The following is an 18,536-nucleotide window of genomic DNA, read 5'->3' on the forward strand; positions in this document are numbered from 1 at the left end:
AGAGGGAGGGTGCAAATGATTTGGGAGTCTGTGTTTAAAAGCTGAAGACAGTATCACAAGACACAGGAGGTTGTCCCTGCTGGAAATGAGACCGATGCCATGATTTCTGAAAGCAGGAGGACATGTCTGAAGCAGGGAAGCAGCTCTATCCCATTTTTGTGTAAACTGTTGTGAGCTGATGTTTATAGCTTAGTGAAGCTGAATCTTTCCCAAGGGACTGCAACCCTGATTTCTGGTAGTTTAACTCTTCTTAGAGTGTTGCTTTCAACCCATAGCTACTCAGAAATAAGTAAAATAAAAGGGCATCAGCAGCTGCTTGGCAGCGCAGTTATCTTCATCGCAATGGCTAGAGCAGCTCCCCATGGCACCGCAGGGCAGGGAGTGTGTGCAGAGATGGTTCTGCTGGTTGATGTGCTGCTGGCTGGCACACTCTGCGCCAGGGGCTGGCTGGAAACACGTGCTACGGCTTCTCAAAGGAGCAAAATAGATTTGGTGGCTCAGTGGAGCTGCTGGCCTGAATCCTTATGAGGATGGCCGCTTGTTCCACATCATTATTCCATGGTGCTTTATCACATTGTTATTCCACTCACTCCTCCCCTGAATGGAAAAGTTCATTTTGTTTGGCACAACGGCTTGTTGGCTTCACTCAGGTATGTAGTCCTTCGGATGTGCTCTAAATGCTGTCTTTATAGGTAGCTTAGGAGGCATCTCCTTGGGCTCTAAAGCTTTGTATGGTGATAAGACGGGTCTCCTAATTTTAGGCTCTGGAGCCTCGTCTCATGAACGTGGTATGGGTCTTGTAACCCTCACTACTGAATGGCTTTCATGAGAAGTGCGAGGTGTCTTACCTATTGCCTCGGACAGGCATTGCGTGAGCAGTGTGCCTTGTTTCTGGAGCTGCCATCACGGCTACCTGATGTTGAGTCGACCTGGACAATTCAAGCCATGAATAGTATAGATGTCTTCCATTGCTCCACACACCCAGAGAAACTCTGTGTACAGCTCTTAGCCATCTGGAACATTGGTAATTAATACTTCATAAGACTCCTAAGCCTCGTTTGTCAAAGCAATATCCAAGATGGCAAAGAATAACGATTAATCGGAGGATTCCTAATTAGATGTTATATTTCAATTTACAGACTTAAGTAGTCATTTTTTTAAACACTGAAAGCCTGAGCCAACTAATTTTCTGTGGCAATAACCTTTACATAGTTGAGGATTATATGGTAAACCATTATAACTTTGTAAAACTGTTCTTACACAGGCGACTTTAAAGAGATGGAAAATAACGCTTATAGGATCATAGAATCATTGAATGGTTTGGGTTGGAAGGGACCTTGAAGATCATCTAGGTCCACCTCCCTGCCATGGGCTGGGACACCTCCCACCAGACCAGGTTGCTCCAAGCTCCATCCAACCTGGCCTTGAACACCTCCAGGGATGGGGCAGCCACAGCTTCTCGGGGCAACTTGGGCCAGGGGCTCACCACCCTCAGAGTGGAATTTTTTTTTCCCTAATACCTAATCTAAATCTCCCCTCTTCCAGTTTGAAGCCATTCCCCCTCGTCCTATCACTACATGCCCTTGTATAAAGTCCCTCTCCAGCCTTCTTGTAGGTCCCCTTCAGATACTGGAAGGGGCTCTAAGTTCTCCCCAGAGTCTTCTCTTCTTCAGGCTGAACACCCCCAACTCTCTCAGCCTGTCCTCACAGCAGAGGGGCTCCAGCCCTCCCAGTATCTTCATGGCACTTGTCTGGACCTGCTCCAACAGGTTCATGTCCATCTTATGTTGGAGGCTCCAGAGCTGAATGCAGTACTCCAGGTATGGTCTCCCCAGAGCAGAGGAGAGGGGCAGAATTTCCCCCCTCGCCCTGCTGGCCACGCTGCTGGGGATGCAGTCTGGAATGCCAGTGGCCTTCTGGGCTGTGAGCGCACATTGCCAGCTCATGTTGAGTTTCTTATCCACCAACACCCTCAAGTCCCTCTCCTCATGAAAAACAATAGCAGAGAACCAGTAATTACTTGTAAGGGGTATTTTTGAAACAGAGCTGTCCAGTAGGAAAAGCTGTCCCAGAAAGCATCAGGTCCAGACACGGAAGATGTGTTTACTGCTATTTTCAGCTGGGCTCTGGGCAGTAGCGGTGGGAACAAAGGCATCTGGATTCCTTAGATGGGAAAAACTGCCTTACTGTTGTTCCAAGGAAAGGGTTAACCAGGTCCTGGTGCAGAGGGAAAAAGCCCTGTCGAATGCTATGAGCTGCATGAACTGTCAGACAGGAGGAGGAGCAGGGGGTGGACCTCTTGGTGAGGGTGCCAGAGGAGCAGCGGGTGCCCTGGGGGGGATCCCAGAAGGAACCTCTCTCTTGGGCGCGACAGCTTCTGTAGAGGAGCTGCATCCGTGGAAGAGCTGGCGACAGCAAGGGACCCCGCTTTGACCCGCGTGAGTTGCCCAGCCGGCGCGTGGCTGAGGGAAGATGCTGCTGTGGAGGCGTAGGGGCATTGAGGGTGGGGGGTCCCTCCACCTCGTCCTGACCCATCCCCTAACGGGGGGGGTCTGCCCCGGCAACTGGAGCGGTGGAAACTGCCCCGGCAACTGGAAACTCACCAAGGAAAAAACTTTAAAGTCACTTTTCGTGACCAGTTAGGGTTGGTCATGCAGCAGCTATTGCTAGCATTGGTTTGTACTAGACTGGAATAGAATATAGAAACAGGGTGTAGACTAAACCCAAGAGGCTGAATTACACTGGTTCTGTCCCAGCGTTAGATGAGGTTTGGGGTTCTCCCTGGAGCAGAAGGTGACCCTGACCTTCTCAATCGTGCAGCACTCCTGAACGCTGTCACCTACTTCAGTGTGTCAGGGGGAAATTTACTTAATTTTTGGTGAAACTCTTTTATTGCACCAGAAATGTAAACACTATTTTTAGTGTTTTAAGTTGAGGGTCAATGTAATGTAAAAATGGGATTGCTGTGTGTAGTTTCCCAAAGTTTTTATTTTAAAAATATAAAATAACTCACTTTTCCTGCCTTGGGCTCAGTGTCGTGGTGGCAACCGGCGGAGGTGCTAATCAATCCTAGCTGTTCATCATGTGCATCGGTAGTCCTTATTGGTATTGAAAATAGAAACATTATCTTTCTGAGACATTATGATTTTGTTTTGGTATTACACATTATGCATGTCTGAATCATTATGCATGATTATTATACTTATTTATTTCTCTGACCTTTTATTCTGTGTGACATTACTTTCATGGCTTAATTGCTGCTTTAGTTTTCCACTCTTGTTTTACATATGTGTAACTGTATGTATAGTCCAGGATAAAATGGCACTTGTTTCCCAAACATACAGAGGGGCTCCTTTCTTTGCCAGATGAGACATGCTTGTGTCATAACAAGTCATATTGTCAACTCTCTCTCACCTTTCAGCCTGAATTATGGAGTGTAAACATTAAAAAAGTGGATATGTAACATAAATTGAAAATACATATTTCTCCAGTGACAGGTCCAAGCCACATTTACTGCAGTTAACTTTGAAGTGATTTCCTGGTCAGCATATTTGCAGTGACCTTCACTCTGATGCCATAATCTCATTTTTCATGCATAACTTGATGGTTTTTCTTAGTAGGATTTTTTTGTGTGTGTGTGTTTAATCATTCTGCCAAGTGATTTTTGATGTAGACAATAGGCATATTTAGTGATGAAACATTGGAGTCTGTGACCTTCCCATGCAGCTCCAGTCCAATGTTTTCTGACTGATGCACTGCAGAATGCAGAGCAGGCCAGCTGTATCTGCTGGAGGTTTATGGGGACCTCCTTGGGTTGAGCAGAACAAACCTGTGCTTTAAAGCAGCCCACATGTTTATAGTGTTTGTGTTTGTATTTTAACTTTTCATACTGTTTCTTTTTTATAATATGTATTGAATGTTTTCTTGGCGTTCACAGATTGTATTCTATATGGCCCATACAGATGGAATAAATTCTGTAGCTGTAGCACAGCAACAACAGACCAATAATGTGATGAATGTCATTGCATTGACTTTTTGTGTGTTTCAGATATCTTCTTAGATCCACAGATAATCTTCTTAGATTAGCATTAGGATTAAGTACTATTTTGGAGTGAAATAGAGATGAGTTTATAATTGCGTACAGCGATCTCACTGCTGAATGTCGTGGAACAAAATCCTGACAAATCTGAGAACTTCCCCTCTACTTTATTGACTTTGGAGAGTGTGGTGTAGGGTGGAATTTCTGTTGGAACGTGGTTCCAGCTTTTTTGGAAGAAGGCTTTTTCCTTTCCTAAGAACTATACGAGTCTAGAGACTACCATCAGGTAGAAAGTGGAGTTTGAGGCCGAAGTAGAGTGTATCTAGACTAGGAGGAGCAGCTCCTCAGTGAAAGGAAGGCCTTCAGAAAAAGTCCTGGCTGACATGGGTCAGACTTAACGTTGACTTGTCTGCCCTATGCCGTGCGTCTTAGAAAGCATCACGTGTTACGCTTTCAAAAGTGTGCTCTGCTGATGGAAGAAGGACAAGCGGTGACTTTTACACCGCTGAAAAACAACCTTCACCTTTTTCCCCCATGACATAAAGGTTAAAATTTTAATGTCCTATCTGTGCCTGACTCTAGACTCAACCATCATGCGCTGGAGTGCAATGTATTTCAAATCTAATCACTTCAGAAAGAGGGTGAACAGACTAAGTGGCGGTGAGGGATTCAAAGTAAATCATCCTGTTCAAGACAGACATTTTTTAAAAAGGGAAATTATTTGATCTCTTATTTTGCTTCTCTGTATTTCTTATATATAGATGTATCCATGAAAATATCCCTATGCACCTTGTGTCAACCAGTTATCCCTGCGTTTCAGACGCAGTGGCGTTCAATTTACTTTTGTTTATGAGACGGCTGTACAGTTTTCAAACTGCCACAGATAATTCCTTAGCTAATATACTTTGAATTTTGGTGCCATGTTTCCTAGGGAATGCTCAGGAAAGACAGATGGCTTTTGTATAAATGAATGAGATGAGTCCTTTGATTGCAAATAGAAACTTGCGTTTTGCATAAACCCCCTCTGTTGTCAGGGGGCTCGTAGGCAGCAGGGAGAGGGCTGTAGAGGGGGTTTGCAGCATTACAATGAGATTTTGGAGGTTTTAATAAGGAGCAGAAGCATATGGGCATTGAGAAAACGCTTTGATAAAGCAACTTTGTTCAGTACTTCACTGTGCATGTTTTGTCCTTGTTTGTTTTGGTCATCTATTCATAGCTTAGCTGTTCAGTAGATTAATACAATAGATGTTTGGAGAGAAGTCGGTGTTCCTTCAAAAGATGTTGAAAGGAAAATGCTGTTTTGAGGAGCTGGTTGGCTTTTTGTTTTTTTTTTTTTTTTTTTGTGGAAGCAATTTGTATGGTCAAAAATAGGGGTTGGTCATCAGGGATCTGTCAAAAAAAACACTTGCGGGCAAACCTAATTCCAAGAAGCCCAATGTGTCCTTCCCTGCTCCATCCCAGTCAGGTCGGAATTCCAGTCAAACCACGTAAATGAAGATCATTTGTGAAAGCTGGAACAGAAAATTGAATCGAGAGATGCTGTGATGTGCCTTGTGCTGTTTGTGTCTCTCGTATGTTCAGGTTGTGTTAAGATGCCTGTGAAGCGCTCTGCAATTATGCAAAACAGTCGGCAGGTTCCTTTGAGCGCGTAGATTTGGGCACAATATAGTCCTTTGGGTAGCTGAAAGTTCTTCAGGTAGTATGATGACAGTTGCCTCTGTTGCTTTGTTTGGGGATTTTTTTGGTGTTTTTGGGGGGTGGGTTTGCAGGTTGTTTTGTTTTTTTTTTTTTCCCCCAGTTAAATTCATAACGATGCATATTAGTGGGATATTTTTCAGTAAACATTAGAGTGGATGGTCGTTATTACCCATTCTTCCTAATAAGTGGCACTAAGACAGAAATCAGTGGTTTCCTATAGCAAATTGCAGTGATCGAAAATGTAGAGATTTGTTCTATTTAATTCCATTGTGACTTACTGAAGATTTCTTCAAACTCCTCCCCATCTGAGAAGGTGGCAGGCTCCTGTAGCTTTAGGGTGTATTAAAGTACAGAGGATTCATGCTAAAAATGTCTTTTGGTACTTCTTCGTTTTCTTTGCTTTCTAATTCAGGTATCGGAGCTCTCTTAAAAAACACTCTTGAAACACTATGGTGCGCTTTCACTTGTTGTGAGCAAGCCTGGGCTTTAGTCAGCTGGATGCTCCCCAGCATTTTGACACATTTTTCTAATATACAGAATTTGAACCCTTGTCTCATAAGTAAGATTTAGGTTTGCTTAAGCAAATAATTCTTTTTAGTGGGTCACAGCCAGCCAGCCACGTGTGCGGATTATTTTGTTTTGTTCCCGCAAGACTGGTGGTTTTGGATCACAGCAGCTCTGCCTCAGCAAAACTGGGAAGCTGAGTCTTTGTGTGACTATTATTTCCTTTTTTTATTATTATTATTTTTTCAAAATTTATGAATTACGTATTTCACTTCTGAGATTTAAAACAAAAAGGGGAGTGGTCGACCTGAAATAAATAAATAAATCCAAGTTTAAAGTCAAAGGTGAGGCTTGAATGGCAACAGAATGTTAATAAAAACATAAAAGTACTACAGTCTGATGCTGGAATGTTCAGAAATTCTCAGAGAGGTGCCAGCCCCCACTGAAATTCACCCGTAAACTTTATTCAAGATTAAATTCAGTGAAGTATTTGTAGACACTTTCTGAAATACCTGGGGTGGGGGTTTTTTGGTGGTTTTTTTTCCTTGGTTTTTTTTAATCCAAGGAAGCAGCAGGTGAGCCAAAAGTCTGATCTTCAGGACTTCAGGTCTCCTTATCTGCTGCTGCATGATCCATTAGTTACTGTTCTTTATGGGTGAAACTTAAAAAGAATTTGAATGGAGTTAAATGTCCAAAACCCATTCAGTTACGCTCTTAATCAGATTCTGGGTTTTTTAGATAAAGGAAATCATGTTTCCTTTTTATTCTGCTTATTGGCTTCATTGGAAATACTTCGGTCCTTAAGTAACAGGGTTTAGCTGCAGAATCTCTTCCCTGATTAATTTTGTCAAATTTTCATCTGTATCTTGTTTGAGTAAGTAGAGATGTTACGTGTTTTTGAAAAGGAATCAATTTGTTTGTGGTTTAAGATGAACATCACAAATGAAAAGGATAACTTCTTGTGTTGCCACTCTTGTTGTCCATAGCTGAATATATACGTGAAAAGTATTCACAGGAAATCTGCTGTCAAAGTGAATGGAATGAGTTACCCGTGTTGCAGATGTTGGGTGTCTGCTAGTTGCTCTTACATCTTTTGGCAAGGAGAGTGATAGGGTGGCCTCGCTGGAAATGACTGCTGGTCCTAATGGAACATCCCTTCCTCCCTGTCTGCAGAAGGAATTGTCAGCCTGGGCTTGGAAAATGCACTATGCCACGTGCCTGTGAACTGCCCCCATGTTCCCAGTAATGATTTTCATACTATATTTTGACTATGTGTACAGAAAGATGACATAATAAACTGTTGTTTAGCCTGAGAACTTGTGTACCACTTCTCCTACAGTCTCTCTTTCTGTTGGTCATGCAGAGTTAAGATCTTGGTCCTGAAATTTTAGAAAGTAGGGAGGGATGATCTATGACTGCTGGAGAAGAGTGCATGTGTGTTTCTTCTAAATCCTCTCCATCTTCTTGAAACAACCCCACTTAACCTGAAAGAAATGCAGACTGTTCCAGTTGCACCCTTGTCGCTTCATAGCTCCCTCTGTGGAGAAGCGGGTTCTGCTTCTCTGAGTTTTCTTCTGTAATGAAGCAGTTGAGTTTTCTCCTTGAAGGGCCATGCTCATAGGTATAGCTGTTCCAAATCTAGAACGGAATGCTATTCCCAGTCCAAATGTTAACATTTGACAGAAATTTAACTTGATTTATAGGTTACACCTGCTCTGATGCTCATTCCTACTGATGTTCTAACGATGTGCTGGGGAAATGCAAGAGCAAGGTGGAGCTGTTGGGCATATTCTCCTGCTCCCCTGCTTAGTTTTGGGGTTGTGTTTTGGTTTGGTTTTTTTTTTTTTGAGGGAAAGGGGGTTTTAGAGAGTGTTGGAGACATAGAAAAGCAAAAGATTTGTGGGAAACGGGAATATGGAATATTCCAAGGTATTTTTGACTCATTCTTGAAACTGGCTATCTGCAGAAAAACATTATTTGTCTTTATTCATTTAGTTTTGACTTAAGGCAAAAAACATTAAAGAAATTATTTCGGAAAAGAGTTATTTTTAAAATTTAAAAGTGGCTGTTTCTTGAATTTTTACTTCAGAGTCCACAGAATATAAAAGTAAGGTTTGCAAAGGTTAGTAAAGAAAAGTTGACATTTGCTCTGTGCATGGCTGAGTTCATGTACAAACTAGTGTGCTTATTTTGAAGTGCTGATGGTACTTAGAAATATGGTAGCCCTAAATCTTCAATTCAACTTTGCATTAAGACTAACAACTTTAAAGCATTATTTACTCCAAGGGTTTAATTGACTGTAAAATGTAGGCAAAATGTCCTTAATTAAGAGATATAATGTAATTCTTTTCCAAACTAAATTGTTTTTTCTCTATCCTTTTAGGGTATAAAGCCAGCAAGCTTTGAGAAAGTTACTGATCCTGAAATTAAGGAGATAATTGGAGAGTGCATTTGCAAAAATAAAGAAGAAAGGTTTGTTTCAAATAATCAAGTTTTGTGTTCAATAATGAGTATGCGGGGATTGCAAAGCTGTCTGTAGGTTTTGTTCTGGCCTCTGGATTTATCTGCCATATGATGTCAGGATAATTGAATAAATGCCTTTGTCGTGTCTGTCAACCTCTCAGCTTCAAAGAATAAGGCCGGAAAGCATCGTTGGGGACATGTGAGCTACCGTATTCTAGCACATTCTGGCATAGCTGTCCATAAAATCTCGCTCGGGAGGTTCTGCCTCGAGCATCGAGCGTGATGGGGGTCAACCATGACTGCGACATGGTAGATTCACTGCAAGCTGTTATAGCAGATTCCATGGGCTCGTCAGCCTCGGGATACAGAGACAAATTGTACCTTGTTTCCAGCTTTGGTTTTAAAACTTAATCATCTTATACTGGCCTCTCCAAGATGAGTGTGTCTACTGTTCTGTATTTCATAACTTTCACAAATACAGTTTTTAGGGACCTCAACTGACTACCTAGAGGGATCCTCTTTTTTAGTACACGTTTAGCTCAGATACTCAAGAAAAGTTGAGCAAAGCTCTAACCTGCATTTCTGTATGTACTTAGGGTGTATGAATATTGCTGAAGCTTTTAGGAGGTGTCATTTTTTCAACAGTCCTCAGTAACACTGGAAACGCTATGCCTTTTTGCAAAGAACACAAATTTGTTATGAACACCAAACACACTGTAAATGTTTTTGCCTTTAAGAGCAGTTTTTTGTCACAAACTTACTTGAAAATGGTTAAGACTTGCAGTATTTGAGTATTCTTTATATCCATTGCAGATATGAAATTAAAGACTTATTAAGCCATGCCTTTTTTGCTGAAGATACTGGGGTAAGAGTGGAACTGGCAGAAGAAGACCATGGTAGGAAATCCTCTATTGCCTTAAGACTCTGGGTAGAAGATCCTAAGAAACTGAAAGGAAAACCCAAAGATAATGGAGCCATTGAGTTTACTTTTGATCTGGAGAAGGAAACTCCTGATGATGTTGCACAAGAAATGGTAAAATAAACTTCTGACAAAAATGTGTCTATATATTTATATATAAGTAGTGCATAAATCTCAAAGGAGAGCAGGAACAAGTCTGATAAAGTACCTGCTATTTAAACCATTCCGGATGTCTAGTTTGCGCAGTTTGCATTGATTTTTAGAATGGATGCTACAAGAAAGGGGTAAACAGGGAAGAACTAATAACTGAAAAATATTGTTTGCCAAGTATGAAAATAGATGGTATTTCTTGGGGGACCATAGAGGGGGTCTTTTCTACTTCTATATTTTGAAAAATCTTTTGCCAATTTCTGTTAGCTGTTGAATGTCTTTTAAATTTGTTTGGAATCTCTTTAGTGTCAGCCAGCAGCTTGAAATAAATTAGAAGAGTTCCAAAGTTCAATCACAAAATATTCTGCACTGAATTCTTCAAAACACTTCTTTCCATCTTGTTTTTGTCAGTGTTACTTAGGAGGGACATGAGGTAGATGAGGAAAATCTGTGGTCAGCCACTCTATCACCAAACAGAAATAGGAATCTAGATTCAAGCCCACTGTGCAGAGTTAGGAATACGCTTTGGATTTTTTGACAGATAAATGTAGCTTGGTGGATTTCTGTATCTTCATAACTTGTGGGGTTTTGTTAGAAAAACTTTATAGTGTTACAGTTTCACTATATAGTCCTTGAACTCATGTTTTCATGATGCCTTTACTGCAGTTGTTTAGGTTTTCTAAGGTCATGGAAACATAGAACCAGTAAACACTTAGTCAAGGGTCTGAATTTTCTCCTGCTTGCAGAAATGTTCCTATTATATCCTGAATCCCAAGGGATCCCATTTAATGATATTGTCGTCACCACTTCTGTTCTGCTTAGGAGAACATTTTGGCAATGTTGTCTTACTATGCTTGGACTCATCACCACATTCTCCAAATTTAGTGGGAAAAATTCAGGCTCCTCTGTCTTCTTGCCGTTAGTTTGCAGTAGGTCCAGTATTTTTTGAGCAATGTATTGTTACGGAGCTCAGCTCATTAAAAAGTTGCTCTGGTGGAGTTACTTTCTGTTGTATTTTGCACTTAAATATCTATGGAAATATTTGGAGTTTTGAAGTTCTGTCGGTTACTTGACCCATAGTTGTGATATTTTGTTTTGAAGAGGAAATAATTCTCATAAAAAGTATACTTAAAAAGATCACTCCCAAACTACTGTGCTACTATTCCCTTGGCCAAATTATTTTAAAACCTGTGTTTTACAGTAACAGTTACTTAAGCGATTGCATATGAGATGCTTTCACACTTGAGGCTGCTGGAGGGTGGGAGCGAAGGGGGACATTCATTCCTAAATGTCCTTCTCCAGCCCCTATGAACTGTGGAACACCAAAGCCATGTGCTCTCATCAGTTAGTGTGCAAGAGAAGAATGCAGGAGACCTTGGGAGTATGGGGAATTATTTATCATTATGGATGGCTTTTCAGTAGTCAGGCATTCCAGCCCCTCCAAACAATGTGGGCACAAGGAACTTGAAACGTTCTGGTGGGTTTGCCACCTAAGTTACGTTTCACAACCAGTGGGTACTGTAAAATAGCATGTTTTCATTAAACTTTAACTGTTCTTTGTACAGAGACGCAGGAATAAGAATAGGTTTTTAGAAAAATTGTTAATGTGGCAGCTTTTCAGTGCCTTCTCATTAAGCTTTGTCATGAAGAATCTACTGGGCATGTTAGTTAATACCCTACAAGGTTCTTTGGACCTGTGTGGTTCTTCTCTCAAGTAACTCCCTTCTCCCATTAACATTTGCTGGATCATCGCTTCAGGAACGTCAGTAAGGTCTGAGGGCGTAGGCAGTGGAAAATACCCATCTGCAGCTGCATTTTAAGCTGCTTTGAACCTATTAATTTTAAACAGCGAAAATCTAAGCTGTAAAACTGTCTCGTGTTTGGGCAAGAGCAAAGAAGGGAAACCTCTAGATTTCCTCTGCAGATCTGTGGAATATGCATGTTAAGAATGTAAGGAGAGCAGACAAATCTCTGGTAGGTCATTATTAAATTCAAATTCCTACGCTGTGCTGTAGGAGATCATGCAAACAAACAGCACAAAGATGAATTTCCATTTTATCTGGTGAGCAGTTGAATTCTGAGCAGGCCTGGTCCCCTTTTGCAGTCAAATGTGAACAGTGTGTTTGACTCGATAGGCTTTTTCTTTATAAAAGTCAATCAGTACTGACTGACTTTACCATTTAAGAGAAGTTAATTTGAGACGAAATTCTGTTAACATCTTTCCCTTCATGACTTACTCTGGTATCAACCACAGTGATTTGGGAAACTGTGTATACTGGGAAGGTTAAGGCAATAAATTCTGATTTAGGGGTAGTACTTCTGTTACATTGTTCAAAGAGGATTTTTCAAAGATGTTTCTTTCCTCTTTTGAGTGTTCTGTTAGCCCTTCAAAAAAAAAAAAAAGGAACCCATCTGCAGTTAAACTTTCTCTCTTCTCAATGGATGTTAACTGGTGAATAAGTCGACCCAATATATATTCAGGTCTTAGAAATGACATATTATTGTTTTAAAATCGCTAGGTATAGAAGGTTTATTCAAAAAAAACCCCGTCAAGCTCTCGAGTTCCTGTTCTTGTGAGGAATAAATATGTAATTCACGTTATTTCAGACTGATTTCTCTGTCAGAAAAGAGATTTGAGTAACACGTGGGTGTGTACACGTGTGCATGCCCATCCGCGCGTGCATGATCTTGCTAAGTTTGTGCCTTCTCCATAGATTGACTCTGGATTTTTTCACGAAAATGATCTCAAGATAGTTGCGAAGTCAATACGTGACAGAGTAGCATTAATACTATGGAGAAGAGAGAGAATTTGGCCTAGGATACAGTCAGAGGAACGTCGGGACTCTGAGTGTCTGGAGAAGTTGAAGACTCCGCATGCACAGCAGGTCCAGGTCACCTACCTTTCCCACACTGGTCACCATGTCCTGTCGGAGTCAGAGGAGCCCGAGGCAGACCAGCATCCCTTTCAACAAAACCTGCCCACCAGCGTCACATCTGTTGCGTGTAAGTCTCGTCTTGGTTCCATGTGCACGTGGTGATGAATGTCCAAGGGTAAAAGTCAACGATAAACCGCGTTCAGCATTGAGCGCTGCAGATTTTTGCACAGTAGCTCAAAGAACACAAGCATCTCAGAGAGGTGTGTTATTTTGGAAAGAAATGAAGCTTCAAGAAAAACTATATTATGTAGAGATAGCTCCTCCTTCAGTAGCAGTAAATGCAGAAAACATAATATATTTGTAAATAGAAAAGCAAGGAGACCTGCTGCTAGACACAAAAAATACATGTTTTCCGTGCCAGATGGGGGGATCAACACTAAGTTTGTGTGAAACACAATTTCGGAGCCTGCAGAAGCTGAATTGGCACCAAACTGGTCAGAGCAACTGGTGGCTTTTTCAAATTACGTTGGCAATGTGGAGAGGTTTATTCAAAAGCAGACCTTGCTGAAACCAAAGCGCTGCAGTTTCTTGTGTTTTGCGAGTCACTCTTGATGGCTTGTGTGAAGTTTTTTGTGAAGCTGTGCAAAGGTCTACAGCAGAAAAAAAAAAACCACCAAATGCGTCTCTCAATGTTACGTGATGTAATTCAAGATTTCCCTGTTTTGTGGGAAAGTATCAACTGTGGTGTGGTCAGGCATGTTGGGAGCACCAGATCTTGTGGGCTGATGCTGTAATTATTATTGGGGTCCTTAGGTCATGATGCAGGTGCGCTCTCTGTTCCTCCAGGCTCTCTATTTTGTCCTGAGCTCATGGCCTGGAGGCACAGGGGTGGTTTGATCTTCTTTACAGCAGGTCAGAGTAGGTGGTTGCTCTCGCTCATCCAGGCCCTGGTAGCTACAAGCTGATGATCTGCCAACTCTTCACATCCAGCTGGGGCTGATTCAAGGCTCATCACTAGGCTATTTCAAGACAGATGGATTTACATCTCCTGTTTTAATTCCCAGCACTGATTTTGGTCTGTCTCTGAATAAGAAACTCCCCGGCTTTGCTTGCAGAACTTGTTCTTCCTTCATTTTATTTCTGAGCACCAGACTCATCTCCAGTGAACAGCAAGGCACGAAGAACTAGTGTTTTTATTTCCCTAAAGTAACTTGTACCCGTGTCCCCTAAAATCAACTTTTGTTAACAAGTGAAGCTCTGGTATTGAAATCTTAATCTATTTATACTTTTAAACATCTTGAAGGAAATGTTGCCAGATATTTTTAGCTTGGAAGATTTGAAATTTTATGAGAGTTTTTTTTTTCTAGCCAGTTTTTCTGATAAAATCTGGTGTACGTATTTTGCTACTAAATTATTATCATAATGTTTCTGTTTTATTGTTTTGGACTTTGATGTAAGCACATTTAAATTAAAGATGCATTATCTTTACCAAAGAGACAGCTGCTGCTGTAATTCAGGTATTGTATAAATTGCTATACAGAGGTCTGCTTTGAATACTAAAATAACCAAGCACGCCTCTGCAAGAAAACAAACCTTTAAAAGATATGAGAAATGGCCATATTTGCATAAATCTCAAAATATTGCGGTATTTACAAAGCTTTTTTCTGAAGCTAAATTGATCTAATTTTTTTTTTTTTTTTGGATCATATACTTAATTCATGCTCTCTGATTCCTTTGAGAAACATTGTAATTATGGTTCTTTTTGTTTCCAGTGGTACAATGAGGCTACTCGTGCCTTCCATGCTTCTGTTCGACATGAGTTGGCAGAATTTTATGCTAAATATAAAGCCCCCAGTTTATTTCCTACTCCTTCTCAAATTCTAACCAATATTTGGTATTATTTGACAATTCACTATCAGATGTCTGGATGTTTTCTTAGTGATTGTTAGGCCTAAGACCTCTATAAATTACTGTTCTACCAATTAATATCATAATCTGAGGTCAGATGTGAAAATGTAAATTAATAACTTAATGTGTGTAATGCATGTTGCTCTATAAAAAATTGAGACTGACTCACAGCTTTTACTTTAGCACTCTACCGTCGTTTTTTTTTTTGTTTTCCTTTGAGGTCTTAAATAGTTGTTTGTAATAAAATGGAAGTGTGTATGCGGTAGAAATCCCTGCTGCCTTAGAGCAGGCCCATGTTGACTCTTTTTAGAAATGAGTGGAATAAATATAGAGGGGAGTTTAATTTCGTGAACAAAACAGTTGGGAGAATAGTTTGTGAATATTGAGGAGGAATGTCATCTCTGGTGCTATTAAAAAATAATTTTATTATCTAAAAGCCAAATAAGTAAAGCCTTATTTGGAATATGGAAAGAAGAGAAGATGGGAAATGTCAGAGAAAGAAATAGCATTTAAACTTAGCTGTAATTTAAGCCATTTTTTTTTGTACCTGTGTTACAGTTTTCTTACAGTTTTGAGTTCTAAATCTCTGTTACAAGCTATTTGACTTTTGGATACTTACGGCTACAGTCTTGGTTATCTAATTTTATTTCTCAAATGAAGAAAACAATAGCTTATGCCCAGGAAGAACTGGGCACCTCTACAGGCTTCAAAAGACGTGAAAAGACATTTTTAAATTGGTAATACTCAATGGTACAGTTAAAAGATATATTTCCGTTTGAGAACAGATACGGTGCTTGCCCAGTAGCTGTGCAATTCTGCAGCTTAGCTGGACAAACTCTCTGCATGGGAAACTCCGACAGAGAAGGGTGCTCCTAAATTGCTGCAAACCTGCAAATTATTTTGTTATCTGCTCTTCATCTTGAGGTATTGCTATATACTCACGTAGGGTGTGATTTGCTGAACTAAAAGTGTACAAAAAAGTTTGTAATTTTCAGTGCTACTAATAAAAAAGGTTTTAAAGTCAGTGCATCCCCGGGAGATGCAACTCTAAAAGATTCCATGATCTGCCGTGAACATTACAGTTGGGGTTTCCTTTCCTTTCATCCTACAAAATCTATAAACGTCTGCAATTCTTAATGTCAACCTTGTGCCCTTTAAAGGAAATACAATGTGCCTAAAATATCATCACGCACAGAAATCCATGGGGATGGCTTTTGGCTTAAGAGCAGCAGCATGTGCCTTTTGTGGCAAATAACATTTGTGTTGTATAATTTATTTATATAACGGAAAGGGCCAGGGTAGTAAAAATGCTAATTACGTAAACCAGTGTTGACCTTGCTCTAAAATCATTACTTGAACGTTTGCAGGCGTTGGGCTTTTAATCAAAAAATGTTGTTCTTTCAGCCGACAGCACATTTGACAGCGGCCAGGGGTCCACTGTTTATTCAGACTCCCAAAGCAGCCAGCAAAGTGTCATCTACTCGTCCCTGCCTGATCCCGTACCTCCCGCTATCCAGCGGGTGTATAGCCCACCTCTGAGCGAAAGCCAGGCTGTGCCCCATGGCCTTCAGCAGCTGGGGCACTACCAGCAGCCCTCAGGAGTAAGTCTGAAGCTTTTCGAAATCCTTTTGTGTCCTAGATCTAATGGCTCATTTATACTTGTGTTTTCAGTAGGTGTGGATTCCAGGGCTGGCTTCACACGGTCCGTACTCAGCTCTGTTGATGGTGGCTTGCTTACTAATACATTTCTAATTGATCTGAAATATGTGCTTGGTGTCTGGCTAGCTATATTTGCTGTTCTGAAGAATGCCAGCTTCACTGACAGCGGTCATGCTTTCAGTAAAAAAGCTTCTCTTCAATCCTTTGTCACTGAACTACATTAGTAGCTTTGCAATTATTAGTTTTAACCTCATGCACATACTTGAGAACTGTTTTGTTTGGTTTTGTTCAGTGTCAGTGTAGCCACATGGTATTGTTCCTTCATTTGTTCAAGAGCCTCTTGGGTCTGATGTTTCCTCCCGTTGTGACCAAGGTCACACGTTAAGTCACTGCCTTTCTGGCTCTGGGGTTGGATTGAACCTTGCACAGAGTTGGTGAAGTTCGTCCATTACTGAGGTTCCAGAAGCAGGCACTGGTAGCCCAGACAGACGTTCACACTTGCTTCTGTTTTCATGCTCTTATGACCTTGATCAAAAGCAATTAATGGAACTACTGGTGCAAGAACAAACATGTGCAAGTGATCGGAAATCTTCAGGTGCTTCCAGTGAGAGGCACAACATGAGCGTGTTGTGTCCTTCAGAAGCTGTTCCAGCACTATGTTCCACTTCCAGCCTGCGCCCATTACACACGGCAGGCAGTGCTAATGCTCACATTACTTTTTGCCGCCACAGTGACCCCGTTGTGGCTTTGACTCCAAACACAGTGTCCCATCCCCAAGAACCTGGAGAGGAAAACGCGTATCTGCAGACTAGAGAAGAGGCAGCAGGCTCATCACCTCTGGTGGCATTGGGGGACCTCTGCGCACCCTACGGAGCTAACGGTTCCTCACCAGCCTCCTCAGCCATGCCTAGCCTGTTTATTCCAGTCTGGCCAACATCAAAACGTGTCAGAAGTCTTGATGGCCTGGTGAAAGTCCTTGCTCCCCAGGTAGCCAACGCCCAGCAAACTTGGTGTCCCAACCTCTCCCACAAATTGGCAGGCCGTGGGGCAGAAGTTTAGAGCTGTCTCCATTACGTGAATCTTTACAATACATAATTAGCCAAAAGACCAGTTCTTCTCCCGGGAGATCTGCGTTGCAGGAAATGTTCTGCCCTCTGCATCCCCCAATGGCGGCCAAGCCAGTGTGCCTGGATGGTACTGGCCCCATTGTAAAGCACGTGCTGGCGAAACACCACCGGTGGAGAGCAAGGTGGTGACTGCAGCCACCCCAGGCAGTGGAAGCAACCTGCCTAGTAAAAATGATAGTCATGATGGTGGTAGGTTAATTATTTTTTTGTGTGTTTCATCCTCTTTGAATTAAGAGAAGAAAAAATAAAACGCAAGACCAATGGTTTTTTCCTGCTTGATCCAGATTTACCCTGCATACTTGGGAAGTGCATCGTTATCCCTGGTTTTACCTTATATTTTCCAAAATGCCTGCCAGAAATGATGAACGCATTGAAACATGACTCCATTCACCCCTTTTAGAGCAGACTTGTTCTTTCCATTGATAGGTTCCAGTAATTTTACCCTAAATGTATTTTGCTTTTTTTGTGATTGAGGATTTGGCAAGATTTTATTCACAAGCAAAATATTTCTCCTAGCCTATGATTTTTTGATGGGGTTTCTGTATTTTTTTTTTCTTCCTGTGATAACTTAGGTAAAAAGTTCCAAGGTTTGAAATAAATTCTCAACAAACACAGAGAATGGATCTGACTCAAAACCTTCCATTTTCCAAGGAAAAAAAATGATCACTGTATTTATCTGGGAGATTATTTACCAAAATAATAGGCACATAACTGTAGGGTGGGGTTTTTTAGGCTTATGAGCCTCAGTTTGCCATATTGTTTGTTTTTAATTAATTGACTTTGAGCTGAAGTTTTAGAGAACTGCTGTTGTTACAAACCTTATCTGAATTTCTTCTAATTGTTTTTTCTTCCACTTCCACTGTGGTTTTAATTTCTTTCTCATTTCTCTGTTTGTTTTGTTGGCATCCATGTCAAGTGAATTCCCGGCTTTTTTGGAAGATAAAGATTCTTTGTGAAATTATAAAATCTTTGTGAAGATAAATTTCTTTCTCACCCAGTTAACGGCTTGTCATTGCTGTTGGTGTATTCTCACTGTGTGTGTGCTTTCAGCAGTTTTACTGGCCGGCACGCTTGCTTCCGGAAAGAAATGCCATGCAGTTTGGTTGTCTTACTTTGAATTTGCCGACTTTTTTCCCACGTGTTTAGATTAAGGGAATTTCCTTGCAGATAATTTTTCAGATTTCCCCCCCCCC

At 41.1% G+C, this 18,536-nt stretch overlaps 1 protein-coding gene across 1 annotated transcript in view; it reads left to right on the top strand.

Annotated features, from left to right (window-relative positions):
• Positions 1 to 18,536, top strand: part of WNK2 (WNK lysine deficient protein kinase 2) — a 121,220-nt gene that overhangs the window by 56,542 nt on the left and 46,142 nt on the right. Inside the window, 4 exon segments of the mRNA XM_009889946.1 lie at positions 8,625 to 8,713; positions 9,518 to 9,737; positions 12,488 to 12,776; positions 15,962 to 16,158. Of these exon segments, the coding sequence (XP_009888248.1) occupies positions 8,625 to 8,713; positions 9,518 to 9,737; positions 12,488 to 12,776; positions 15,962 to 16,158 (795 nt within the window).

Source organism: Charadrius vociferus, unplaced genomic scaffold (assembly GCF_000708025.1).
Source record: "Charadrius vociferus isolate BGI_N301 unplaced genomic scaffold, ASM70802v2 scaffold67, whole genome shotgun sequence".
Classification (NCBI taxonomy): domain Eukaryota; kingdom Metazoa; phylum Chordata; class Aves; order Charadriiformes; family Charadriidae; genus Charadrius; species Charadrius vociferus.